At 42.0% G+C, this 26,254-nt stretch overlaps 1 protein-coding gene across 1 annotated transcript in view; it reads right to left on the reverse strand.

The window, feature by feature from the left end:
• The window catches only part of LOC119652119 (angiotensin-converting enzyme), a 168,099-nt gene that overhangs the window by 35,433 nt on the left and 106,412 nt on the right, over positions 1 to 26,254 (reverse strand). The window contains exons 18-19 of the mRNA XM_038056060.1: positions 4,947 to 5,218; positions 4,511 to 4,762 (exon numbers count right to left, since the gene is read on the reverse strand). Of these exons, the coding sequence (XP_037911988.1) occupies positions 4,511 to 4,762; positions 4,947 to 5,218 (524 nt within the window). The remainder of the gene's footprint in view (positions 1 to 4,510; positions 4,763 to 4,946; positions 5,219 to 26,254) is intronic.

Raw genomic sequence — 26,254 nt, forward strand, 5'->3', positions numbered from 1 at the left:
TGAGGTTCCAAGGTTCCGCTAATGTTGAAAGAAGCATTTACCTTAACCTTCGGTTACAAAATTCTGAACAGAAATGCACATTTCCAGTATTTAAATAGCAACGAAGGCTCACGGGGACGGGAATTCAAACTCTCCTGGTCACATGTTCGAAATTTACGCTCTGCGCCCATTTCTCCCGCTGTTAATACAAAATCAGCTTTTTTTCGATTTTTATTTCTATCCATACATTTTACCTATCTTCCGACACAGTTGATTCCTCTTCGGCTACCCTTCTGAATCCCTCAATTGGCGAATTTCCTCTTAGAAACGTCGACAGTAGTGGCGATTGCGATCCCGATGATATTTCTAATCTCCTCTTAAAAAAGTGTAAACTGAACATCTCCCTTTCCCTTGTCCTTACCATCACTAATAACAAGAGTTTGTCCTAAGGTATTTTTTCAGATATATGAAAGAAAGCTCAAATTATCCGCTTACACAAAAAGATAACAATATTCGGGTCGAAAACTACCGGCCTATATCCATCCTTTCTTGGTTCCCCCCAAGATTTTTGAAGAACTACCTCTCGTTTCGGTCACCAACTCTGTCGCAAAGTCTCTAAATACAAGAAGCAATGTAAATACAATATATACTGACTTCGTGCTCACCAAACTTCGATCATATGGATTTCCAGCAAGTATTCTCTCCGAGTTAAGTGGGCTGGATTTTCATCGCCCAAAGTTCTTCAGAGGATTCTTCTCTCGAGTGCGTACTTATTCCTGGTAGGAGCCCAAGTCGGCGAGAAATACATGAGAGGTGGCAGGATCATTGTCTTGTACAGTAAGAGCTTTGACCTTATGGTGAGACGTTTCAAGAGGAACAGTTTTCGTAAGGTGAGACAAGCTCTACTGGCTGCCAACAACGGTGTGCAGATTTCATCGTCGTAGCCGTTACGGGTTGTGATTTTCATCAACGGTCTCAAAGTTGTAGTCCCCTATCTTTATTGTTCTTATTTGACCAGTGCAATTAGATGTTATCGCTTCTTTGTTCTCTGGTGCTGACGTTGTCACTATGTACTTCGTCTTCGTCTTCATTGATGTATAGCCCAAGATCTCGCGCCGCCTGCTCGATCTGGATTAAGGCAGTTGATACATTCTGGGCTGTTCTTTCCATAATGCCAATATCTTCAACAATGGCCAAATGGGTGGGCGTGAAGAGCATGGTGCCTCTTGCATTAGCTTCTGCATCGCGGATCACTTTTTCCAAGCCTAGGTTAAGAAGAACGCATTATGGGACATCCTCTTGCCTTAGACCGTTGTTTATGGTGAGTGGTTTCGAGAGTGATCCTGCTACACGACCTCGCTCGTTGGTCAGGGTTAGCCTAGTTAATCTTATCAGTTTTGTTGGGATACCGAATTTTCTCATGATCGGGTGCAGTTTTACCCTGGCTATAATATTATAGGCGCCTTGAAGCCGATGAAAAGATGGTGCAACTGATGACCATATTCCAACAGTTTTTCCATCGCGTGCCGCACGGAGAAAATCTGATCTGTTGCAGATTTTCCTGAAGTAAAGTCTCCTTGGAAAAATGGCATAACGTCGTTTTGAAACGACCTCAGGTGTAGCGATTGCCCATCGCTACATCGTTTTGAAACGACCTCAGGTGTAGCGATGGGCAATCCCCTCTCCCCACTCCTTAGTGAAATTTTCATGGCATCACTAGAGGAAAAAATGGAGGAGGATGGATTATTGCCAAATAAATGGTTCAGGTACGTGGACGACATTTTGGCAGTGATCCCAGACACAAATATCCAAAATATGCTGGAAAAAATCAACACGCTGCACCCTAAAATAACCTTCAGCCATGAGATTGAAGCAAATAATCAATTGGCTTTCCTAGATTTGACAATCAAACGCCAAAATGGACAAGTTACCTTTTCTATTTTCAGGAAACCGACCAGCACTCAACGCACCATCCCGGCTAATTCGTTCCACAGCTACCAACACAAAATGGCTGCTTATGGCACCATGATCCACCGCCTCTTAACAATTCCGCTCACTGAGGAAGACTACCTGAGCGAAAAACTTTATATCTTGGACACGGCTATGAAGAACGGGTACCCCAGCTCCACCATAGAAACAATGATTAAGAAACACACCCGAAGGTTAGAACGTAGTAATCTTACTACACTCTATAGCCAACAATCAACCTCAACTGCTCAGAAAAGATCAAGTGTCACCTTCTCAAACTTGTCCAAACACATACAAAGGACATTGAAAAGGTTTGACATACAGCTGGTAGGATCAAGCCGTATCTACCAGCTAAAAACCCAGCTGGCGGGGGAAAAAGATCCAAAAACGGTGGAAGAGATGAGCGGCATCTATAAAATCGCCTGCTCGGATTGCCCGAAGGTATATATCGGGCAGACAAAAAGATTGGCAACCACTAGATTTAGGGAGCACATGAAAGAGGCAGAGCTGGCTGTAAAGCACTCCCGAAAACCCACTAAATCTATGGTGGCAAAACATATGGTCGAATGCGGCCATAAAGTAAGCGCTGATGACTTGAAAGTCCTAAAGCAAGTAAGAAAGACTAACCAACTGGATGCTTACGAAAGCTGGTTCATCAACAAACAACCGGTTGACACTAGGTTGAACTCAGATTTGGGTAACTGCTATTCCCCATTGTTTAGAAATCTCTTAAAGTGAAATAATCTCGTCTTGTTTTAGGATTGATAAATTAGCTATTAGGAAGTGAATTAAATATTCTTTTTCAGGACCTAGATATAAGTTTTAAGATACATTAGCTATTAGGTAGTTAAATTAAATATTTATTTTCTTTTTCAGGACCTAGATATAAGTTTTTAGTCGTAATTATAATATCATAGTATAGAGTAGTATAAATAGAACATAATGTCTATAGATGAGCAAACTTGTTTGCACTGATGAAGGGAACAAGTGGTTCCCGAAATATCGGTATTTGCAAGAATAAATACCCACACCAACGAAAAAGAAACAACAAGTTTTATTATTTCAATCCTTTATAAATCCTTGGTCCGTAATATTCTTGAATATGCTTCTGTAGTGTGGTCCCCTTACCATAATTGGCGAGATTGGGATTTCCATGCAATTGAATCGGTCCAACGGAGGTTTTCTCTATCTCTCTCTCATTCTCGATTGAAAGGAACATTTCTTACTCTACATACACTGACCGCCGGTTTTCCTTAACCTAACATCTCTGTAGTCTTGAACATCCTTGACTGGCGCATATGTCCTTTTCAAAGTTTTGATGGAAAGCTCAGTAGTCTCCTAAATTCATTACCGTGACACATCACACAATATTCTCAACCTTAATGTTTTTGAGGTTCCATTCGCGGAGCGCTTGTCCTAGTTCAACCACCGCTTGCCCAGAATGTTACGAGATTATAACCATTTGTATCTTGGTCTTCTGGCTTCATCCCTAACCACTCACAAAGATAGAGTGGTTGATACTTTGCAATATTTTTTTTCCTTTTTGTTTTTTATGTGCACTTATGAGAATCTTAATAGCCCGAACAGCTAACCGATGAGCAAATTAACAATAATTTGGAAATATTTCATCTTTTAAGAAAATTCAACGTTTAAATATCAAATGGACGTGTACGCCAATTTTTCACCGTCTCTTATAGATTCCGTCTATAGCGAACTCCCGATATAACGAACCAGATTAGCCGGCCCTTTGAAGATCGTTATGTTGGGACTCTACTCTATAAACATCATAGTTGAAAAGTAAGCACACATATGTACATTTCAGCAATAACAATAATTGCATTGCCATACATATCACTTGGAAATGTGGGTCCATCAAAAATATGATTTACACGTTTTCTTGTGGTTTCCAAGCAATTTCCCACGTCAACAATCTGAATTCTCCCGCAATGGGCAGATAATAGCTCACCGTTGAGTTAGCCACTTGTCGTCGACTGTTTGTTATGTACACGCGAGCATAATTTCTTTGTCCAACCGTCAACAGTCAGTCATCCACGTAATTTTCTGTGTCAATGTCAACTGTGGTCTTAATTTCTACCTTTAATTACAATCCCATTACATAAGTAACCAACAAAACTGCTCCTTATTGTTGCTACTGAGCATGTCATCAGAGTGGATTACATCAAAGGGCAGATTCCGCTTTTGTGCAGTCAAGGTGACTTGAATGGAGGAATCGTGAACTCCTCCATTCAAGCAGCAGTGGACGCTATTAGAGCAATTATCTGGGGGTATCAGGTTTGCTCAGTTCATAGAAATAGATTCTATTGTTCTAAATTTAGCAGCCCAGAATATAAACAAACAGTACATCTAGCCCGCATTGTGGGACAGTGTGACGCTTGAGCGTATTTAGGTGAAATTGATAAGACGCAAGAATCTAAAATTAAATGCTATTTTCTCCTGCCCACGGTGAATTGTATTCGGCCATGAATGGGAATCATCGCATCAACAAAAGGCGAGATTTAAATGGGGACTGGATTTTTATAGGTTTTAAGGAGCAAGTACTTACCGCGTCAGTTTGTGTTACTTCGTTAACATTCGTCTCAAAGTTCCACTGAGCAACAACATTTGCTGTGCATTCCTGTGAACTTTTATGATCTATTTCCACAAGCAGTCTGCGAACTCGCTCGGTTTCGATAGAATGTTGTCGGTTTGGATCAAATACATCTGAACCCGGGTAGTTCGGATTAGAACCCACGTAGCCCGAATAAATGGTGTTATTGGGGTTGAAATTAGGCCGGAATGAATTATAGAAATTGGGCTGGAATAAAAGACATTCATTAGCATGTTCACACAGTTTCGCTGTTGAGTCAGGTGAAGCTTCAATAGCCGGAAAAGGTAAATTAAAAATGTTAGATAGGTAATAAGATTTCAGTTCACAGGGAAGTGTTAACAATTCGTGATTAGTATCAAAATGATTAGCATAATTGAGTTTAAATACATACTCCAATGCCATTGCGGCGATCTTCATCGTTGTCATTATACGGCGGTCCATATCGTTGGCTACGATTATCGTTGAAATTACTAACGTCGGTTGGTCGGTTCAGTTGGTAACCATTTAGTGGACTATTCGATTGTCTTACGGGTAATGGGGGAAGATTTAATTGCGGACTCGCTATACTTTGCGTAGTTATTATAATACTGATGAAGTATAAAAACGATAAGATTCCCATGTTTTGATTTGACTGCACTATTCGTGATGTTAAATAAAAGAGGTCTGAAAATGAAAAAAATTGAATAGATAAATAACTTGACGCTTCTTCTTTCCACAGGCCTTCTTTACTGTATTGCTTCCTATTCACTACCGCTTTCACTTTCAGATCAATTCCTCCACAAATATCTGATGCTTATTCTGACCTAGTTCTCCATAAGTAAATCATCCCAAGAGGGACTAAATGCAGCAATGAGAATAAGAGGAGGATTATAGCTTTTAACTGAGTGTACCCATGCAGCCTAATATAAGAACGCTTACGAAATGAGAGGAAATTAGCTCCAACTCGATGTTGATACTGAAGTGATGTAGGTAATAATTGCAATGATAATCGTATATCAAACTAGTGTCTTTATTTCAAAAGGTTCTATATCCAATTTTTTCATAGTCCTTCACATTAGGGCATAACATAGACTTCACTGCTTTCGTTCCGATGTCAAACTTAAGACCCAAAATTGCGACAATGCCACAGGGTAAAAAAGGAAACACAATTATATTACTTTGGAAATAAAGATACTCGTGGGTGCTCAGTCGTTTCCAAAGAACTAGACCTACCGTTTTTTTTTCGTTTTGAAGTGTTACCGCCAAATTAAGTCTTTTATTTATTTTTATTCTATTCAGACTATTGACAGGTATTTTTTTCTATGTAATTCACATAAAAAGGCATTAAGAATATAAACATTCATCTCAGAAACCTTTCTAGATTCATCATCATTAACGGCGCAATAACCGGTATGCGATCTGGTCCTGCCTTAATTAGAAACTCCAGACATCCCCGTTTTGCGCCGAAATACACCAATTCGTTGTCCCTAAAAGCTGTCTGTCGTCCTGGCATACGCCATCGTTCATCTCAGGCAGGGTCTGCCTCGTCTTCCCTTTCTACCATAGATATTGGCCTTATAGACTTTTCGGGCTGGATTAAATGACCCGCCCACCGCAACCTGTTGAGTCGGATTTTATCCACAACCAGAGGGTCGCTCATAGATTTCGCTGTTATGTCGGTTACGGAATCGTCCATCCTCTTGTAGGGGGCCGAAAATTCTTCTGAGGATTCTTATCTCGAACGTGGCCAAGAGTTCGCAGTTTTTTTTGATAAGGACCCAAGTTTCCAAAGAATACATGAGGACTGGCAAGATCATTGTTTTGTACAGTAAGACCTTTGACCCTATGGTGAAACGTTTCGAGCGGAACAGTTTTTGTAAGCTGAAATAGACTCTGTTGGCTGCCAACAACCGTGCGTGGATTTAATCGTTGTAGCTGTTATCAGTTGTGATTTTCGATCCTAAATGGGAGAAATTATCAACGGTCTCAAAGTTGTATTCTCCTATCCTTATTCTTCCCGTTGGACCAGTGCGGTTTGATGTTGTTGGTTGGCTGGTTTTCGGTGCTGACATTACCACCATATATTTTGTGTTGCCTTCACTGATGTGCAGCCCAAGATCTCGCGCCACCTGCTCGATCTGGATTAAGGCAGTTTGTACGTCTCGGGTGGTTCTTCCCATGATGTCGATATCGTCAGCAGAGAGGATCGCACCTCTTACATTTACCTCAGCATCACGGATCAGTTTCTCAAGGGCCAGGTTAAAGAGGGCGCATGATAAGGCATCCCCTTGTCGTAGATCGTTGTTGATGTCGAATGGTCCTGAGAGTGATCTTGCTACTTTTATCTGGCCTCGCATATTGGTCAGGGTCAGCCAATTCTCTCATGGCCGTGTACAGTTTTACCCTAGCTATGCTATCATAGGCAACTGTTGTCCATATTTCAACAGTTTTTCCGTCGCTTGGCACACAGAGAAAATCTGATCTGTTGCTGATTTGTTGGAGTGGAGCCTCTTTGGTATGGGCGAATGTCTGGGCGTATGGGGCTATCCGACTTAGCAAGATAGCGGAGAATATCTTATAGATGGTACTCAGCAAAGTGATACCTCAATAATTGCCCCATTGTGTGATATCTCCCTTTTTATGTATGAGACAGATAACGCCTCGTTGCCAATCGCCAGGCATTGATTCACTGTCCCATACCTTGAGCACAAGCTGATGAACCACTTGGTGTAACTGGTCACCTCCATATTTAACCAATTCGGCTGTAATTCCATCGGCTACTGGCGACTTATGATTTTTAAGCCGATGAATTGCACGGACTCTTTCTTCTATACTTGGTGGTAGCAGGATTTGTCCGTCGTCTTCAGTTGGCGGGACCTCCAACTCGCCGATATTGTGGTTGTTCAGTAGTTCATCAAAGTGCTCAACCCATCGCTCCAATATGCCCATTCTGTCGGAAATCAGATTTCCTTCTTAGTCTCGGCAGGATAAGCATCGAGATGTATAAGGCTTCATCCTGCTGACTTGTTGGTAAAACTTCCGCGCCTGGTGCGGTTGCTCCCTGTACTTTTCTAGTTCACAGACTTGTTGGTTCTCCCAGGCTTCCTTTTTCCGTCTGCGAAGTCGCTTCTCCACTCGCCGGAGTTCGTGATAAGTCTCTGCGTGTGCCCGCGTTCTTTGAGAATACAAAATTACTCGGTATGCGGTATTCTTCCGTTCCATTGCTAGTTTACATTCATCGTCAAACCAACCATTTCGACTCCTTTTGCGGCTGGGGCCAAGTATGTTTGTAGCCGTATCGATGATAACGTTCTTCAGGTGGTTGTGAAGATCATTTGTTGATGCTTCTCCAGGATGTCTCTTGACTTCGGTTATTGCCTCATCCATTTCCCTCTTATAGGTGTCGCGGGGGGCTGTGTTGTGGATGGCTTCAGTATTCCCTCGCACTTGATTGTCAGAGGAGATTTTCTAAACAGCTAATTAGTGCTCAAAATGCTTGAAGCGTTCACAACCGCACGGATTCCTCCAGAAACTCAAACTTTAGATCGAATTTTCGCAGACAATAATTTACCGAAGTATTTCAAAACCAAGCTATTGCTGAGCAGATTGCCGCTGGATGTGGAAAACCGATCGCGCCTAATAATGTTGATATGAAGCTCCAGAAGGGATCGTTAAGTCGAAATTAGCTAACAAAAATCAAGAGTCTTTCACTATAAGTTGTCCAACAAACAGGAAATTCTAATCTCCACTTCTAGCAAATTCAAGAGAGGCTCAGAGATTGAACGAAATGGTTAAGACAGTGCAAGATCGGATACGGCTCCATCTAGAACTGAGGAAACGTTTTTTAAACATGGATGACGTCAGGACGTAAGCAAATTAGTCCGAGCCAAACTAATCCGCGTCTGTACACTAAATACTAGGACCCGCACTCAGAAGATGGAGGAACTTTCGGGAGCCTTTCGCAAGCGACACTTATCGATGCCTGCGTTTTAAAAGAATTTCAGTGGCGTGGTACCAAAACTGCCACTGCTTTAAAAATAACCATAAACTTCTTTTGTTTGCTAACCTCGCCCACTTAATACGGTGTCAGCGTGACTATTTCTGGGGTTTCTGGGAGGTCATTAAAGGAATCAATCGATTTCATGATCGGTTACTGTACTATGCTAGTATTTATATACCCACCACACACAATCACGTATGCCGATGACTATATCATCATTGCGGTGGACCTTAATGGTCATTTAGGCAAAAAATCAGAAGGCCACAGATGCCATGGTAGAAAAGCATGTGGGATAGGCAATGGAGGGCGCTTTTGCCCAGGCTCACAACCTTATACTTGATAGTACAGTAGAGGTTTGATAGCGAAACCGCTCCCTATGAAACCGATGCACCTTGAATAAGGCTACCATTAAATAATTTCATCAGCAAATAAAGTTAATGATCAGAATTACGCAAATACCGACTATTACGAACGTCGAAGAAATGTGGTATGTGGTTCATGAACTGAGATGCTGAGTTTCTAATTAAGGCTCCGTTTGGAATGAAGGCGTATAAATAAAAGTTCATGAGAAAAATCATCTTTTACATGTTTCCCGTTGTCAAAACCTTACCCAATTGATAAATATACAATAATGCTCTTATCCGAGCCACCCATCATGATGGAAATATTATGGTTGAAATACTTCGAGCAAATTTCAATGGAACATAAATCTCCTTATTAGACTAAGAGCTGACTACATGAAAATCTACATAACTCTTTGCACGAAATATTTTACCTAAAAATGGTTGGATTGTTTTCGGTGAACCAATGCCTATTGGCAGACTAACGCGTGGGAGGCTGCTAAACCTCCCAAATTTTCGTCAAAAAAAATGACTATTTACACGACAACATTTTTGTGTAGATACCCTGCAAAAACCCACAAATACTGGACAAAAATTGTCAGAAGACCAGGTGGATGATAAAAGGTGACCTCCACATCGAAGCTATGATCGAGACAGACTTCTACAAGTACCTAGGGATTCTGCAAGGAACCCATGCTCGAGTTGGTGATCTGAAGGATGCTCTGCTGTCCGAATTCCTGCGACGTGTAAAGCTGGTGCTGAAATCTCTCGGGGAAGAATAATATGAGCGCGTTGAATGTATTCGCTTTCCCTTCACTGGCTTATGCATTCGGAATATTGTCGTGGACGAAGACCAATCTGGAAAACGTCCACAGCGGATACGGACAACTATGTCCAAATTCCGAATGCATCATCCAAAGTCTACCATGGAGCAGATGTACCTGCCTCGTGACATCGAAGATAGGGGCATGGTTGACGTGGCGGCACAACATCATCGCCAAGATGACTCGTTGCGCGCTTATTTTTACAGCAAAGAGCAGCCGAGTCCCTTGCATGCGGCTGTCTGTAAGGCAGACTGTGCACTGACTCCACTTAACTTGAAGGATCGATCTTTCAATCGTCTGAATGGGGTGAAGTCGGGCCAAGAGCGGATCGATGAATGGAAGTTGAAGGCAATGCACGGTAAACACGTGAATTGTCTTTGGCAGCCATTTGTCGATTTGCATCTGTCGAACAGATGGCTGTGTACTGGGGAGCTCTTTGCTGAGACGAAGGGGTTCATGTGCGCCATTCAGGATGGCGTGGTCGCCACCCGAGCTTATAAAAAGCTCATTATGAAAGAACGGGTGGAGAACGACCAGTGCAGAATGTGTGGTTCGGCGTTAGAGACGTTGGACCATCTCATTTCTGGCTGTACTGTTATGACACCGGTACAACACATTACCAGGCATGATGCTATATATAAGGTTATCCATCAAAACCTTACATTCAAGCATGGGCTGATCACGGGAACATGTCCGGTTTATCGATATGAGCCGCAGGCAGTACTTGATAGTTCTGCTTACAGCATGTATTGGGACCGACAAGTTCTGACTGATCGCCATACTGCACACAATAAGCCTGACGTAATATACTGCTAGTTGACAAGGCAGGTCACTCTGCGTATTATTGATGTTGCTATCCCCCATAATAGCAACATTGAACGGAAATACGTGGAGAAGAAGGTGAACTATAAGCCATTGGCCATGGCCATTGGATTCTCCCACTGACCTACCACCGGCGACCACCACCAGCGCCACTTTAGTTTTTAAGTAGGTAAGATGGTCCGAGCCTAAATGCTTGGCACTTAGTGCTAGTATTAGGTAAAATCCGGCATCTGCCGAGATTGTGATAACTTGGAATAATAATAATAATCGTTGGCGCAACAATCCATATTGGATCTAGGCCTTGAAGTGTGTTAGAACACTTCATTCAAGACCGTAACGGTTCACTACAGGATTACAGTACCCTGTAGGAGGCAATGTGGCCAGCATTGCGCTCGCCCAAGATGATTACCCTGATTTGACTCAAGTACTCATTCACAGCTGAGTCGACTGGTATCCAACGTCAAATCACGAGACAAATTCCACTGCCACCAGTGAGATTTAAACCGCGACCTTCCGTACAACAGCCTTTTGCTCTAACCACTCAGCTATCCGGACGGTCAGTAGGCTTAAAGTTGCAAAAAAACACTTAACATTTTCATATTAAAAAGTACTTTGACCATTCGTATTTGTATCTTTCATGCCATTAAGTAAATTTTTTCCGATTTCTTTACCCTTTAGGAGCCACAGATACTTTAATTTTGCCGCCTTTTCACCGCTAAGATAATAATAACTCAAAAAGTACAATAGCTATTGCATTAGAATTAACGGTGAATGGCAGCTGAAACTTGACTCAAGAATATACAAATTTTCTCCTGGAAATAGAGTAAGCTGTGTAGAAATAATAGCTTGCCAAATGCAAAAATTGTGCTTATCTCAGTCAAAATTTTGCTGTTTAACCCAACTTTTCTCGAATTTTAAAATACACAATGTACTCATTTTCTTACGAAAAGTTAGTCTCCATTTCACCATGATAAAATATTGTTAACATTATTTTATCCTGTGATCTGAAGAGTAAAGTTCAAAGTATATTTGCACAATTTGAACTTTACTCTTACCTCAAAACCACTCTGTGTCTCGGGCAGTGTTCATCAAGAAAGCGCCCTCTTGTCAATTCTTTCTGTTCTTGTTATAGACACCGTTGCACGGGACACCCAAAGCCAGCAAATGAAATGAAAAGATCGACTAAGGAAATACGGTTTCTGACTGAATCTGAATAAACCAAAATGTGTGCGCCGTAACAAAAGGGTTTTTGTTATTGCGCTATCACGAAACCACTGAGTCCACAAACCTTTCGATGGTCCTGTGAGGGACGTCAACGGTCATCTCCTCATACCCGATGATAAGCAGCTGAAGAGGTGAAAGGAACACTTCATCACCGTTATTAATCGTATCTCATCCGGTAAAGTTCCGCCTTTTGTGGATGAAATGACTGGATACTATAACATGTAGTATATTAGTATAAACTTTAGTAATTGACTGTAAAAACCCATTTGAGTTAATTATAAAATGCAGACTTGCAATATTGACTACCTTGACAAAGGTAATAAATTTATTATCCTTTAAAGTCAAACAGAACATGAAAAGAAAATATAACATATTCTAATATGCTGTGTTTTGTGTCCCACACGTTAGGCGAAGAACAACATTTTGTCTTCCAACAAGACAACAATTCTAAGTATACTTCCTTCTTAGCACGAGAATGGTAGTTGTTTAATGTCCTGCGCCGACTTTGTATGTCCCCCCTCCCTTTGGTAAACCTTAACCTGATTCAACGTCTGTAGCACTTGCTTGAACTGCAGATGTAATGCGTTTCTAGTTCGATGCACTATTGTTCTATAGTTGTAACTGCGTAAATTGAAGTCCGAATTTGATTGTAAAATCCGTTCATTTTCAAGGTTTTGTGTAGGTCAAATTTAAGGGGGAGAGGTCCCCATATATACAAAAGGAGCGTGTAAATTTCTTTTGTCACCAAATGTAGTCAGGCCCCACGAACGAAAGCCGGTCTTAATTTTGACAATTTCTTCAAGTGTGAAGTGAGGCGGGTTGAAAGTAATAATTTTTTTAACCGGGCCATTGTCAGAAAATACTCTACCGAAAAATCTCAAAAAGATCAAGAGGCTACCACTGTATCGTGCCTAGGCTCCAAAATACCCTCCGTATTGATATCTGTTCAAATAAAGTTAATAATAGTGTGATACTTTAATTTTTTGTAATTGGCTGCAGAACACCCCATAAGTTCATCCTAGCACCATAAAATTTTACAACAATATAGACTATGATATAGAGAATAATCCTACCAAGTTTGGTGCATCGTACTATTACTAACAAGTTACAATATGTCAAAGTTGGCACTTCTCTGCAAATTCAAGATTTTGAGTGTCAATATCACTTGAAAGTGGAAATTTTCGCATAATATATGCATATATTTGTGCTATCTACTAATGGGACAAATGCACACTCAAATGTTTTTTATAAAATAAATACACAAAACCTTTCATGTTTAAAGCGTCCAGCTTCCGGTTTCGCGACTTGTTCTTGTTTTGCTAGTAATTTTATTGCACTCGGTTCTGTTCATTTTCTTTGCCTTTGCCTCTTTGTATCGTTTCATCCATGTTTTAAATGAACGCTCTTCAGCCTTGTCCCTCCTAAACCAATTTTTCGTAGTGTACCAAAAATATTGGTATTCACACCTCGCGCGGGTTGATATCAAATACGACACTAGCGGCGGTGAAAACATTGTTTTTTGCTTGAACCTCATATAACAGTATTATTTAATACCTTTTTGGCACATTTTTTAATACCATAATTTGGTTGGTTTGGTGGAAGTCGCACTACTTGTAGCAGTAAAATTATAATGGGCCAAAGTGGTCGCTCCTGTGCAAGTTTACTGCAATCTTAAACTTTGAATATCAGTATCACGCTAAAGTGAACGGTCTGACATAATATATGCACATAGGTACATTATGAACTGAGCTAAATGTTCACTCAAATATTTTTATATAAGAAATATGCCACCTAAAAGGTACAGCTTTTGGTTTCGCAACATGTTTCTTTTTGTTCAATTATTTACTTTTTACTTGTTCGGTCCACCCTCAGCTTTTCTTCAGAAAAAAATCCAACTTTTTATTTCTAGTCCGATTTCGTTTAACTTTGCTGAACCCTGTGGATCCGAAGCTTTTGGAGTTGAAAACTTTGTCAGTGACTACTGATGGAGTGATTAATTTTGCAGCCGATGTACTATAAACATATTGACGTGAAGATTCTTACACCAAATACCATTGGCTTCAAGACTTTGCTGGCATCAAAACTACCTCGCTGGCATGCCATTGTGCAACAACTTGTATGAATAACATATTCTTTTTTTGCTCGTCCGTCCGTCTGTCTAGACGGCAAAGCAGCTAATTATTCTTCAAATCTGTAGATTGCCAAGTGGCGTGGTACCTCTCTAACATTGCAGCAAGCAAAATGCTGCAAGACTGCAAAACAGAAAATCACGGTTAACTAACCCCAAATACTTTGCGATTACATTCGGTGTATAGGAGAACATGTCGAATTGTCAAATTTCAGTGAATTATAAAACAACCAGTGATTTGCAAGCCAGTATTTCAAATCAAAATAAAACAGAACGATCTTCTTTGTCAAGGTTTTTTGCAAACAAAACCTTATTGACATCGGTTTACTGTCTGTCTGTGACACCCACTTTTCTCAGAAACGGTTACCCATGTTGACATGAAATTTGGTAAAAAAGTTGGAACTGTGAACCCAAACACATGCGGTAAATTACTTCAAGGACACATTCTCAGAAACCACCCAACCGAAAAACCTGAGAAAATTTATGGTGGTCCACGCACATAGTAACTAGCCCCCAAATTCTCTCCGTTACGATATCTGCTCCAATTAAGTTAATGACAGTATATTATTCTATTTTGAAAATTTCCGGCCAAACCCCACCTCCCTCCTCACAACCTGATCTCGTGTAAATATAACAGAATTTTAGACGACAAATCCTAGTGAAAGAGGCATTGTAACTGTCACTAAGTACAACCTGGATAAACACTACCAGTGAGCGATGAACTAGCCCTGAAATTGCTTCGCACATCAACGTAACTTGGATAAGTGGCATCTTTTGCGGTCAACACGTCAAAGTTTTAGATCCAAAATGTAGCGTATTGTCGTTCGACCTGTCACCTTGTATAATTGCCATTGCTTCAGTGGCGACCTGGATATTGCGTCGGGTCAGAGACGTTGAGATCACATTCAAAATGAGGATAAGCGAACGCACTCGCTAAGATAAGGCTGAACAAAAAACTTGATTGGGATCGATCTAAAGGCCGACCAAAACAGAAATGGCCTAATGTTTTGGATGGTGATCTGAAAGCCTTTCGGCTCCTCCCAGAGCAAGGCTACAATCGAGAACAAGTCGAGAAACCAGAACTGGATACTTCAGGTGTGACATATAAAAACATTTGAACGAAAATTTGTCCCATCAGTACCTAGCACGTAATGTATACGCATATATTATATCAGAATATTCACTTTCGCGTCCTACTGACATTAAAAGTCTTTGAATTTGCACTATATTGACAACTTTGACCAATTATAACTTCGTGATTTTAGGATGAACTGAAAGAGGATTTCATAGTCAATTACTAAAAATTATTAAGTTTATTTGAACAGATGTAGATATGGAGGGTACTTCGGAGCGTAGGCACGGTATAGGGGCAGCTTCGAAGGTTTTCTTTGAGATTTTTTGGGTAAGTAGATTCTGAGAATGGGTCCGCGAAAGAAATGACCACTTTTCAGCCCCCGCCCTCACACCAGTTGCATTAAATGTCAAACATTAAGCCAGCATTGAAAAGCACTAATCGATGCCTTTCATTTGATTCTCCACATGACCATATTTGGTGAAAAAAAAAATTACCTCCCCTCCTTTGCATGTACGGAGACTCCCCTTAAGTTCCACATAGAAGAATGTAATTCAGACAGACGGACAGATAAACAGTAAACCGATTTAATAAGGTTTTGCTGCACACAAACCCTCAAAAATGATGATAGAACCGATAAGGTTAGCCACTTCTGAAATGGTCGTGTGAAGACGAACTGATTGAAAAGCATCATCTGATAATGGAGACATCATTTAAAATAACTGCTACAAAAATGAAAGACATTGGGGTTTGCATATTACAAGGAACAAATATCATCAAATATCATTGGCTTGCATAAACGAAACGGTTTGAAATTTGCTCTTGAACTTAGCGTATATGCCATAGAAGAAGCGGAAGTTTTTCCGAAAAGGTGTTTGCTTAGATGGAACTTGAGTGAATTAGAGAAAGCTCCTTTCCACAACCTTCTTCTTTTTCTCCAGCTTTTGTGCCGTTCACGAGCCGGGTCGGCTGGATGACGTTAAATAGGAACCTGGTCAACGTCGAAAATTACGGTGTATTATCTCCTTCCAGCTTATTTCATTGAGAGATACCTTCTCGATTCAAGTATGAAAGAGCACGTCTATAAGAAAGCCAGCAAAATCCTCAAGCTCGCTATCCAACGGGGCAAAAGAGAACGCTTTAAGGAACTCTGTACGGAAGCAAGCGTAAACCCTTGGAGGAGGCCCTATAAAGTCGTGATGGGGTAATTTAGAGGTCGTTCATCTCCACAGGTCATGTGCCGTACCTGCCTGGGTTATTCCCCCACGAAGTGGAGGGCACGGAAAGTTTCCAGGCCAATTGAAATGTATACAGGAATCTCTGTGAAACCTGGTATCCCTACACATCTCGCAGCTATTGTCAACAGCTATTTACAAGAACGGAGGCTCTGATAACGATGAAGGACCCCAGGAGTACGTTGTATCCCTGGGTGACTCACTGGACTCTGTATTGGACCCATGGCTATGGAACGTCATCCACAACGATGTTCTTAATCTTCCGATTCCGAAGGAAGCCGTGGTTGGTCCCAAAGTGTCTCAATGATGCTGAATTATACTCATGGTGTTGGTGGGTAAAAATACTCTTATTTCCAGTACTATGAATTCTATGTCAAAAATGGATTGTCTGAAAAATGTGTCTCTGGTTACCTGACTAGGATAATCGGAAAGCTAGCATCCGCCTAGGAGAAGTGGAGAAGATGATGCCAAACTATTAATTCAGCAATACTGAGAGCATATGCAAAAAAAAGGACGGAGGCAAACACATTATCAGTTAGGAACTGTGGAGCAAAAATAAAGCCATAGATTTTGTGTGGCGGAATGATGTGATCAAATCTGAGAATAGTAGGGAGGTTTCCTTCGGGCCCGGACCTGGAGTTTTTCTCAAAATGTTGAAAAAATATCTAAGTGATGCATGTTCTCACCACCATATTGGTAAACCCTGGGTTCTCTTTCACATGAAAATGATAGTGGTTGCGGTGCAAGATTGTCGAAGCAGAAGCTCGCGGTTCAAATCTTACTGTTGCGAGACGGACTTGTATCGTAAGAGGATGTCGGGTACCAGTTATAATAATAATCACACATTGCCTTCTGCAGTGTACTGTAGTCCTTTAGTGTATTTTTACCGTCTTAAACGAAGCACATTTATACGCTTCAAAACTGTTCTGGATTGGATTGTTGCGTCAACGATTATTGTAATTTTTTTACTAATGGAAAACTCCACCATCAGTAACATACTAATACGCTTTCAAGTATTATGCTCTATATTATTCCTCATACTCGTATTTCTACAGCGCATTTAATGAGGGAAACCAGATTAGGAACTTTTCAGAATCGATTTTTTTTTTATTTCGTAAATCGTTAACTAAGCTAATCGAGAATACAACATTTCAAAGCGTAGTTCGTGTTCTTTTAGATTTTATGAGCGTAGAACCGAGCGATTAACGGATATAAGCTCAGGTTCGAGCGCCTAAGACGTCGCCACTTTATATCATTTCATGATCTTACAGCGTTATGTAAATAGTGCATTTATAACTACTTGGCGTCAGTCCCTTGGCGTATTTTGTTTGTAGTTAAAAGTGGGAAATGTCTTCATATTCGAAAGGGTATTTTTCAAACAATTTCTTTTCAAAAGCGTACACTCGGGATGATATCGTATTTTTAAGGGTGCCATGCTTTGCAATACGGTATCCGATCTAGGCCTGCCTTAATAAGGAACTTCAGACATTCTGGTTTTGCGCCGAGGTCCACCAATTCGATAACGCTACTCCGTTGCTCTATCTCAGGGTGGGCTGCCTCGTCTTCTTTCCGGACTGAGTCATCCCTATCCATACAGGTTAGGTGACCCGCCCACCACAACTATTGAGCCGGATTTTGTCGACAACCAGATGGTCGTGGTATCGCTTATAAATATCGTCCTTATGTAATCTACGGAATCGTCCATCCTTATGTAGGGGGCCAAAAATTATTTGGAGGATTCTTCTCTCGAACGCGGTCAAGAGTTCCTAGTTTTTTTCTTTTGTTGCTAAAAACCCAGGTTTCCGACGAGGAATACATAAGGACTGGCAAGATCATAGTCTTGTACAGTAAGAGCTTTGACCCTATGGTGAGACGTTTCGAGCGGAACAGTTTTTGTAAGCTAAAATAGATTCTGCTGGCAGTCAACAAGCGTTAGCAAATTTCATCGTCATAGCTGTTATCGGTTGTGATTTTCGACCCTAGATAGGAGAAATTTTGAAGGATCTCAAAGTTGCAGTCTCCCATCTTTATTGTTTTCGTTTGACCAGTGCGATTCGATGTTGTTCGTTCTTTGGTTTTTGGCGGTGACGTTGCCACCATATACTTCGCCTTGTCTTCATTAACGTGCAGCCCAAGATCTCGCGCCGCCTGCTCAATCTAGATCAAGATAGACTGTAGGACGGTGTCGTGGGGTGGACTTGAAGAGGATGGTGCCTCTCGCATTTACGTCTGCATCGCGAATCAGTTTTTCCAGGGCTAGGTTAAATAGGACGGATGATAGGGCATCCCCTATTATTAGCACTATTATCAACTTTAGTTAAATAGGTATCGATGTGGAGAGTATTTTGAGACTTAGATGCCACGTGCATCACGTGGATAACCATCTTTTTTTCAAATATTTGTGTTGGGTAGTTTCTAAGAAGTAACTGACCCATTTTGAACCCCCGCATTCCTCCCCTTTGCAACCACAGTCAAAACGAATATCTGTTTCGAAAAGTATAATCGAGACCATTCATTTGATACACCACGCGACCACAGTGGGAGAGAAAAAAATTCAGATCAACCTTGGCAAGTGAATTCACGTTAGCGCAAATTAAGTGAACATACCCTCAAAGACGCTTATATCGCAAATTTTACGCCACCAATGCATATCGAAGGATCAGGTTTCCGATCGTCGATTTCCCCCCAATATATCCGCTTCGATGGCGGATTATTTGACCAACGGTGCATTTGATTCTACAAATAGACTGAAGAAAGAGGCGTTCCCAAGCAGTACATTACTTCCCAGAATAGTCTTTGCAATGACAAGGAAAGATGCCTCACACACCGGGCGTTTTTCAGTTCGCAGAAGGTAACTACATCTGACCGAGAGTTGTCACAGGAACTTGTGTTGAAACCATTCAGGATAAGCTCAACGAAGAATGCAAGTCAGGGCAGTTGTTCCCGGAAAACTAATAAATACTTAAGTGCACAGTTAGAAAGCTAAATAGGGAAGCAGCGTACGAATATGGATGAATCATCAGGAAATCAGAGGAAAATAAATAGGCTTGTCCAAATTTATAAAGGACAAACCCTATGTGAACCAGGTGATTACAAACAGGGCTATTAAAGTGTATAACAGCGCCAAGGCAAAAAATGTCTCGTAGAAAGCATACGATACCTAGGTAGGACATGTGACAACCCCTAGAAACCCAAATGGCGGTATATTCGAAAAGAAGAGTAGAGAAGAAGCGGATGATTCTTTTCAACCATCGCAACGCGCAAAAGGTATCTCATCAGAAAATGGAAAGACCAACAGAATAACGTACATTGCAGAAAGACTGGCATCGATTCAAATAATTATAAGTGGGAGAATACCCCAAAACCGCGGAAGGATGAACTGAGGTTGGCGCAAAGAAAAAAGCGACCCCCCAAACTATTCATTATCTCTGCAAAGTTAAATCCGATCCGATAGGCAGGGTCGTTATTTGATTCAAAGAGCAGGAATCTCTCAAGCACTATTTCAGAACTTGGCCGCATAGAAGCGATATGCACCGATGACTGCGAAAAAGATTCAGATAATATGAAGCAGAAGGTCGAATATTGAACGAGTGCAAAACTAACCTTGAATGTATATATGCTTTGCAAGAGGAAAAGCGTATTAACTGTAGCCTGTCGCAGGCAACAACAGTATTTTGGACGCGATGAAGCAGTAAGGCTAATATAGATCAATTTCAAGTATCTCGAGGTAGTGCAGTATCTACTCTCACAAACCATCTATGAGGAGGGAGTCGAGGTGGCCATAATGAGCGAGCCTTACCGCGATAATATCAGCTGCAGCTGAGCCAAAGATGCAAAAGCCTTGGAGAATAGCCTGCCGAGTTGTTATGAAGAAGATGAGGGACCGGACACCACAAATATCCCGGCCTCATATTCTTCTCGATATAATGATAGCACTTTTTCCTCATATAAAGGGAAGTAGTTTCCAATAGAGCCCTTAAACTCGCTACTAAGTTCAGACCCGACTGGTTTATCAGCATATTTGAAATATAATTGTGAAAGAAACTACTTTTGCAACCGAAGCACAATAAGCAACCGGGAGACCGATCATCATTGCGTCGTTTAGGAAAGACGCTAGAAAGCACAATCTACATTAGGATTCTTTCTATCATAGAATGTAAGGACGGCCTATTGGAGCGACAGTTTAGCTTCCGAAAATCTAATTCAACCATCGACGCATACGGGTGGTCTTAAAGCTAGCTCCAAACGCGATGTCCTGTATTACGTGCTGTGCCGTGGTATCATTAGACGTCAAAAATACGTTTTATTCAAGGATGGTCCATCAAAGCGACAGTTTAGCTATCGCCAAGCTCGAAGGTATATAACTGTCAGAAAAGAAACTCTAATGCGATACGAGTAAGGGGCTTAATCAGTACATTGTCCCGGCTGGAGTTTATCGTGGGGGAGCAATCAGAGAAAGGTTAACGTGGTTTACCGCTTGATGACGCTTGAGGAAAATCTGAAATGAGTCAACGGTTTTTATTACCGGAATGGCCGCGATGGATATTCTGACAAGTGAGGCACATTATCTTTACGAGTAAAGTGATGCTCAGAGGTGCCGAAAGGCAAACGGGGCAACAACCCTATCAGCTGATACAACACCAAGTGGTTAAGGAGGGGATCCAAGTGGTAGCACTAGCTAACGCTGTATTCACATTAAATTCCTTGTCATGATGCAGCAAGCGAATGCTCCAAAGCCTTGGGCGATCAGATCTGCTCAGAACTCATTTGAAGTGATTTCGCCCAAAAAGCCTCACCAAAGATTATCCGGTGCCGTGTGAACTAGGTATCCCTTCGAGTTTATATGCTTCAGGAGAATTCCCTAGAGATGTATTTTCAGACCGGGTAATTGGAGTTGTCCCCCTTGTGGGAGTTTCATGGTATTGTGGTTGTGCTCACATCGCGGGTAGAGTTCCATGTAGGTTTAAGCATAGGGTTGCGCGGTATAATTCAGGTGCTGTTACCCTTAGTTGCGGTAAAGACTTGAGGTAAGTCCCGCCTTCACCAATATGAATGCAGAGCCTGCTCTAATTATAAACTGGTACCGTTCTACCAGTCATAATCGGGCTCCTATTATAATCAATCCGTGTCTTAAGAAAATAGAGGGGTTAGCCAGCACGGCGGATAGTCACGTAAAACCGCCAGGTGTTAACTTCGGATGAAAACTTGTACGCTGGAGAGTTCATATTTCCAATGGGAGTACGAAGAGAGCAAAGTTTAGCCGTTTAAAACGCAGTCATCCCGGCGAAGTAATATTTTCAAGAGAGGTTTTAGTGGGTAAGAATCGCACACTCTGCCGCAACCTGGCGCCAGTTAATGTAAAGCAACAAATACTATGAAAATTTAAATTGCAAATGCAGGAAAGTTATTACCAACAGGTAAACCGAAGTCACTGCGTAGCGAGAGGCGTAAAGATCAAAAACGTAATAATTTTGCGATTGCGGTAAAATATGAGCAGCTTTAGTTGAAATTAATTAAATAACGCCACTTTACTACTCTAATCCTTGCTTATTGCAATTTGCTATGTCACAAACACTGGAAATATAGACTAAGAACTCATAACTTATCTCTAGATGTATAGTCCTGATTCCTTGTTTCTTCTTTTCCCCCCAAAAGTTTGTAACAATTCACTATCATTGGTCGAAAAATATAAAGATCCAGTTTTCACTTATATACCTTTTCAATGCTTCAAATTCAGATTAATTTTAAAACACTTTCACTTTCATATCACTCGCCGAATATAGAAGACCGGACTCCTGCTTCCTCTTAAAATCCTCGAAACAGTTCAGAAATTCGCGCGCGAAGGCAAAGCCTAGACTAAACAGTTTTCAAAAACACGCCAAGATTATCAGCATCCGTAATAGGTAGCCGCCACCTGTTAAGTCAAAAATTAACTAAAGTATGACTTACTATTGCGCTTAGGTAACTAAATACACCCGACCTATGTACTATCAACCTATGCGGGTAGTTAATTCTTTACCTGTCCAGCTCATTACCCAGTCAGGTGGTCTATTAGTCTCTTAGTCAGATACTCAGTATCTATTGTTTTCCGCGAGAACTTTGCATGTCCCCAACACTGAATTATGATTGCACGCGTATATTTACAGACTATCTATTATTTCTTACTTAACTACAGAAAGTCTGGTACTTCGTATCTGCAGAAGGTTATCAATTTTCCTTCTGTTCTCAGGTTGCAAGAGGCCAGATAAGAGGACACCATTGTATCTTTCAGCCTTAAACCCATTATCTTGCGACAAGGGCATGAGGAAAATTTCGATATCCATTCGGGTAGACATAGGTTGAAGACTTGCCAGAAGTTCAAGCCTTCCCATTCCTCCACGATCAATGATCCATTCATGTTTGAAAATACGTCGCCGACCATTGAAATAGTACGTTGACTGGTGGGACAGTGAGTTTTATTGCCAATGAACCTGGTGATAGGTTTCACATAGAATGCATGTTTAACCTCAATTATGTGTATTGTCTAGTGATTAGAGGTCCCGAAGAAGAATACGATAAAGAACATTGTGGGAACTAATTGTATTATCATAATATGGTCGCAGCGAAGCTCGTTAGTTTCTCTTGTTTGCTCATTTGCGTTAGCAGTGAATTCGGATAGGGACATATTCAAGCGTGAAGCTAAAAGTCGGTTGTTCTTTGCAGTACTACACTGAAACCATTATACACACTTATCTTGGAAGTTCTGTAAGACACGTAATGAACTATTCAAACCTGCACAGTCCAATAACTGGTAGAAAGTTCATTGTTTTAATTATTTTTAAAGTATATCTATAAAACTGAGCATCTTTCCAATATTGATAACTATGGATGCCACATTCTTTTTTCTCGAACGACAACGTTTTACGGCTGTTCCATCTACACCAGTAGTCGTAAATTTTTCCACCAAATAATTGAAATGAGCCTGCCAGAGGAAATATATTTGTAATTGCTTTTGATTTTGTGAGAAGTATCTAATTATATCCTTTTACCTGTTGTCTAATTCGATTTTCCCCTCATTGTACGTCATATCCTGCTCCAACTTGCCACTCAAATTTATTGGTTACATACATATGCCTGACCTAGTTAGTTTCCTGATCTTCTTTTTTTGCCAAATTATTGTTAGAATTTTCGTGCTTATATTATTTAATTCATCATTTCCTTGGTAAATATGTTCTGCGCTCTTGTCTGACCCTTTTATGGTTTTAAGGAAAACCAGTTCACTCTCTGTCTGCCTGTCTCTTTTTAAAGTTTTATGAAAAACAACACAAAGTTCTCACTTTATGCAAATTTACTGCAATCTAAGACTTTGTCCGCCAGTATCAGACTGAACTGAAGCGTGATATAGTATATGCATATATGCAGATTATGAGCAAAGTTTTTATAGGGTAGATGAATGCGTCTACACACAGAGTTAAACTCCCGCAAGAGTACGCCGTCGAACTACCAATTAAACACCTCCCCATTGTCAGCGAACTAGCCTGAAACCGTTTGTCACATTAGTTCGAGCTAGCCTCCGTGGAGAGTAAAATAGGTAACTCCCTCCGCCAGCAGGACTGCCCTACCATCTGACTTCTCCACCAGTCAAGTTCTTCCTTTTTTGCAACAAGAAGACCCCGAGCATAATGTGCTCAGCTTCTCCCCGAACATATTGTCAAGAGAGAGCTTCCCTGTGTTTAAATAAAGTTGTTGACGAAACTGAGCAGCGTCCACAACTCTAGTGCATAACGTCCAATCAGGGGATCATGCCTTCTCATTCTTATTCAGGTAAAACTAAACCTTAGGAGCTGAGTAAGGTAATATTCAGCCTCAACATGCATCCGATTCTGCCACGGACGTAAGTTACCAATGAACCGCGCAGTCACTCTGCCTCTTGTCTCATTTTATCAAGAGAGTTGCCATTGATTTAGTGTACGTAGACTTTCTTCGCCTCCCCTGAGTCTTCTCTCTTGCGTTTGAATATGACTCTAAGTTTTTGAGCAGGAAGGACAACGGAAATCGCTCCCCACTCACTGTCGATTCAAAGACATCAGAGACATCAGCTCGAACCTCCGCGTAATAGAGCAGAACAGACTGCATTGTACTCATAAGAAGACGTCGCCTGATAGACATAGGACCTCAAAGTTTGCCATTATCCGACTTAAGGCCGAAACTCCAGCTACAGCATTGCCCGCTGCTGCTTTGATTTGCTCGAAAGAGCTTATTTGTGAGTCAAACGTCAGTCCAAGGTAGGTAGGTAGGTAGGTATCAGTGGCCGCTCCGAGGAGCCCAATTAGCGCTTTGGTGCGCCGTTTTGATGCCACAAACTCCCAAGACCGTGACTGTTGTTATAGGAACAGGGAAGCGGAGTCCAGCTGGCTCGGATCCTCAGAGCCAGCCCGTAGCATTCACGAAGGAAAGCAGCTCTCCGACCCTGTAACTAGAAATCTCACCGAGGTCCCCAAAGAATGGTTTACCCAGTGTCCGCAGCCTGACTCGAGCTAGAGCCGGGCAATCGCAGAGAAAGTGCATGAGGGTTTCCCTTCCTTCTCCGCAGCTTCGGCAATGCGAGTTGTAGGGTAAGCCGAGCCTAGCGGCATGGTCCCCTATGGGCCAGTGCCCCGTGCAGACCGCCGTAATCTTGAATGCATTTGCGCGCGTCTGGCACAGGAGCTCTCGTGATCGGGCTATGTTATAAGCGGGCCAAATTCTCCTTGATTTGGCACAGCTTGTAAGCCTTCGCCATCTCAGGCCCGCGGCTGCTAGGTAGTGCGAGTAGACTCGGCCCCCGACAGCCGCCAGCGGAACACCGACTGTGTTCCCCGAGGGACTGCCAAGAGCAGAGCCTTGCCTGGCCAATCCGTCAGCCCGCTCATTCCCCTCTATGTTCCTATGCCCGGGAACCCAGAGGAGAGTGATCTTGAGCGTGCCGCCCAGATGGTTGAGCGTGTCTCTGCACTGCCCCACCAACCGGGAAGATGTCGTCGTTGAGTACAAGGCCTTGATGGCCGCTTGGCTGTCGGTCAGAATGGCTATGTTACGCTTGGGACTCGAATCACGCTCCAGCCATCGACAGACTTCCAATATCGCCAGTACTTCCGCCTGGAATACACTGGTGAAACCTGGGAGACCATACGACTTGGATACACCGTGTGTATTCGAGAAAACCCCCGCGCCGACTCCATAGGCCATCTTTGATCCGTCCGTAAAGAATACCGTGTCATAGTCTTGCAACACGCCGCCGGTCTTCCACTTTGCCCTGGTTGGAAGGTCCACAGCAAAGTTTCTCGTGAAGTTCAGCTTGCGTGTGACATAGTCCGTGGGGGATGCCCAGATTTCTCGAGGTATTTCATCTAGAATGTTGCTGTGGCCGTAGGACTTCGCTGCCCAGCATCCGGACTCACGCAGTCTTACGGCACTGCATGCTGCAACATATTTGATGTGGAGGTCAAGGGGGAGGAGATGCAGGAGTACATTGAGAGCATCTGCCGGGCAAGACTGCAGAGCCCCCGTAGCACCTGCACACGCGGTTCTTTGAATCCTATTAAGCTTCGTTCTATTGTATTTCTTCTTCAAAGCCTGCCACCATACAATAGATCCGTACGTCAGGATCGGACGCACTACAGCGGTGTACATCCAGAGAACCATCCTCGGCTGGAGACCCCATTTCCTGGCAAAGGTTCTCTTACAGGCATAGAAGGCTATACAGGCCTTCTTAACTCTCAGTTCTATGTTCAACCTCCAATTTAGCTTAGGATCCAGGATTACACCCAAATACTTCACATTAGAGGAAAGAACCAATCTTTGTTCATTCAGCCGTGGTAGATGGAATTCGGGTATCCTTGTCTTGGTGGTGAATAGCATCAGTTGCGTTTTGGTTGGGTTTATGCTGAGTCCGCATCTTGCGGCCCACAGGCACACCTTTCGCAACGCTCCTTCCATAATGTCGCTCATAATGGACAGAAACATCCCAGATACTAGTATCACCAAGTCGTCGGCATACGCCACCACCTTCACCCCGCTGCTGTCTAATGTACGTAAAATTTTGTCCATTACTAT

This window comes from Hermetia illucens, chromosome 3 (assembly GCF_905115235.1).
Source record: "Hermetia illucens chromosome 3, iHerIll2.2.curated.20191125, whole genome shotgun sequence".
NCBI lineage: Eukaryota > Metazoa > Arthropoda > Insecta > Diptera > Stratiomyidae > Hermetia > Hermetia illucens.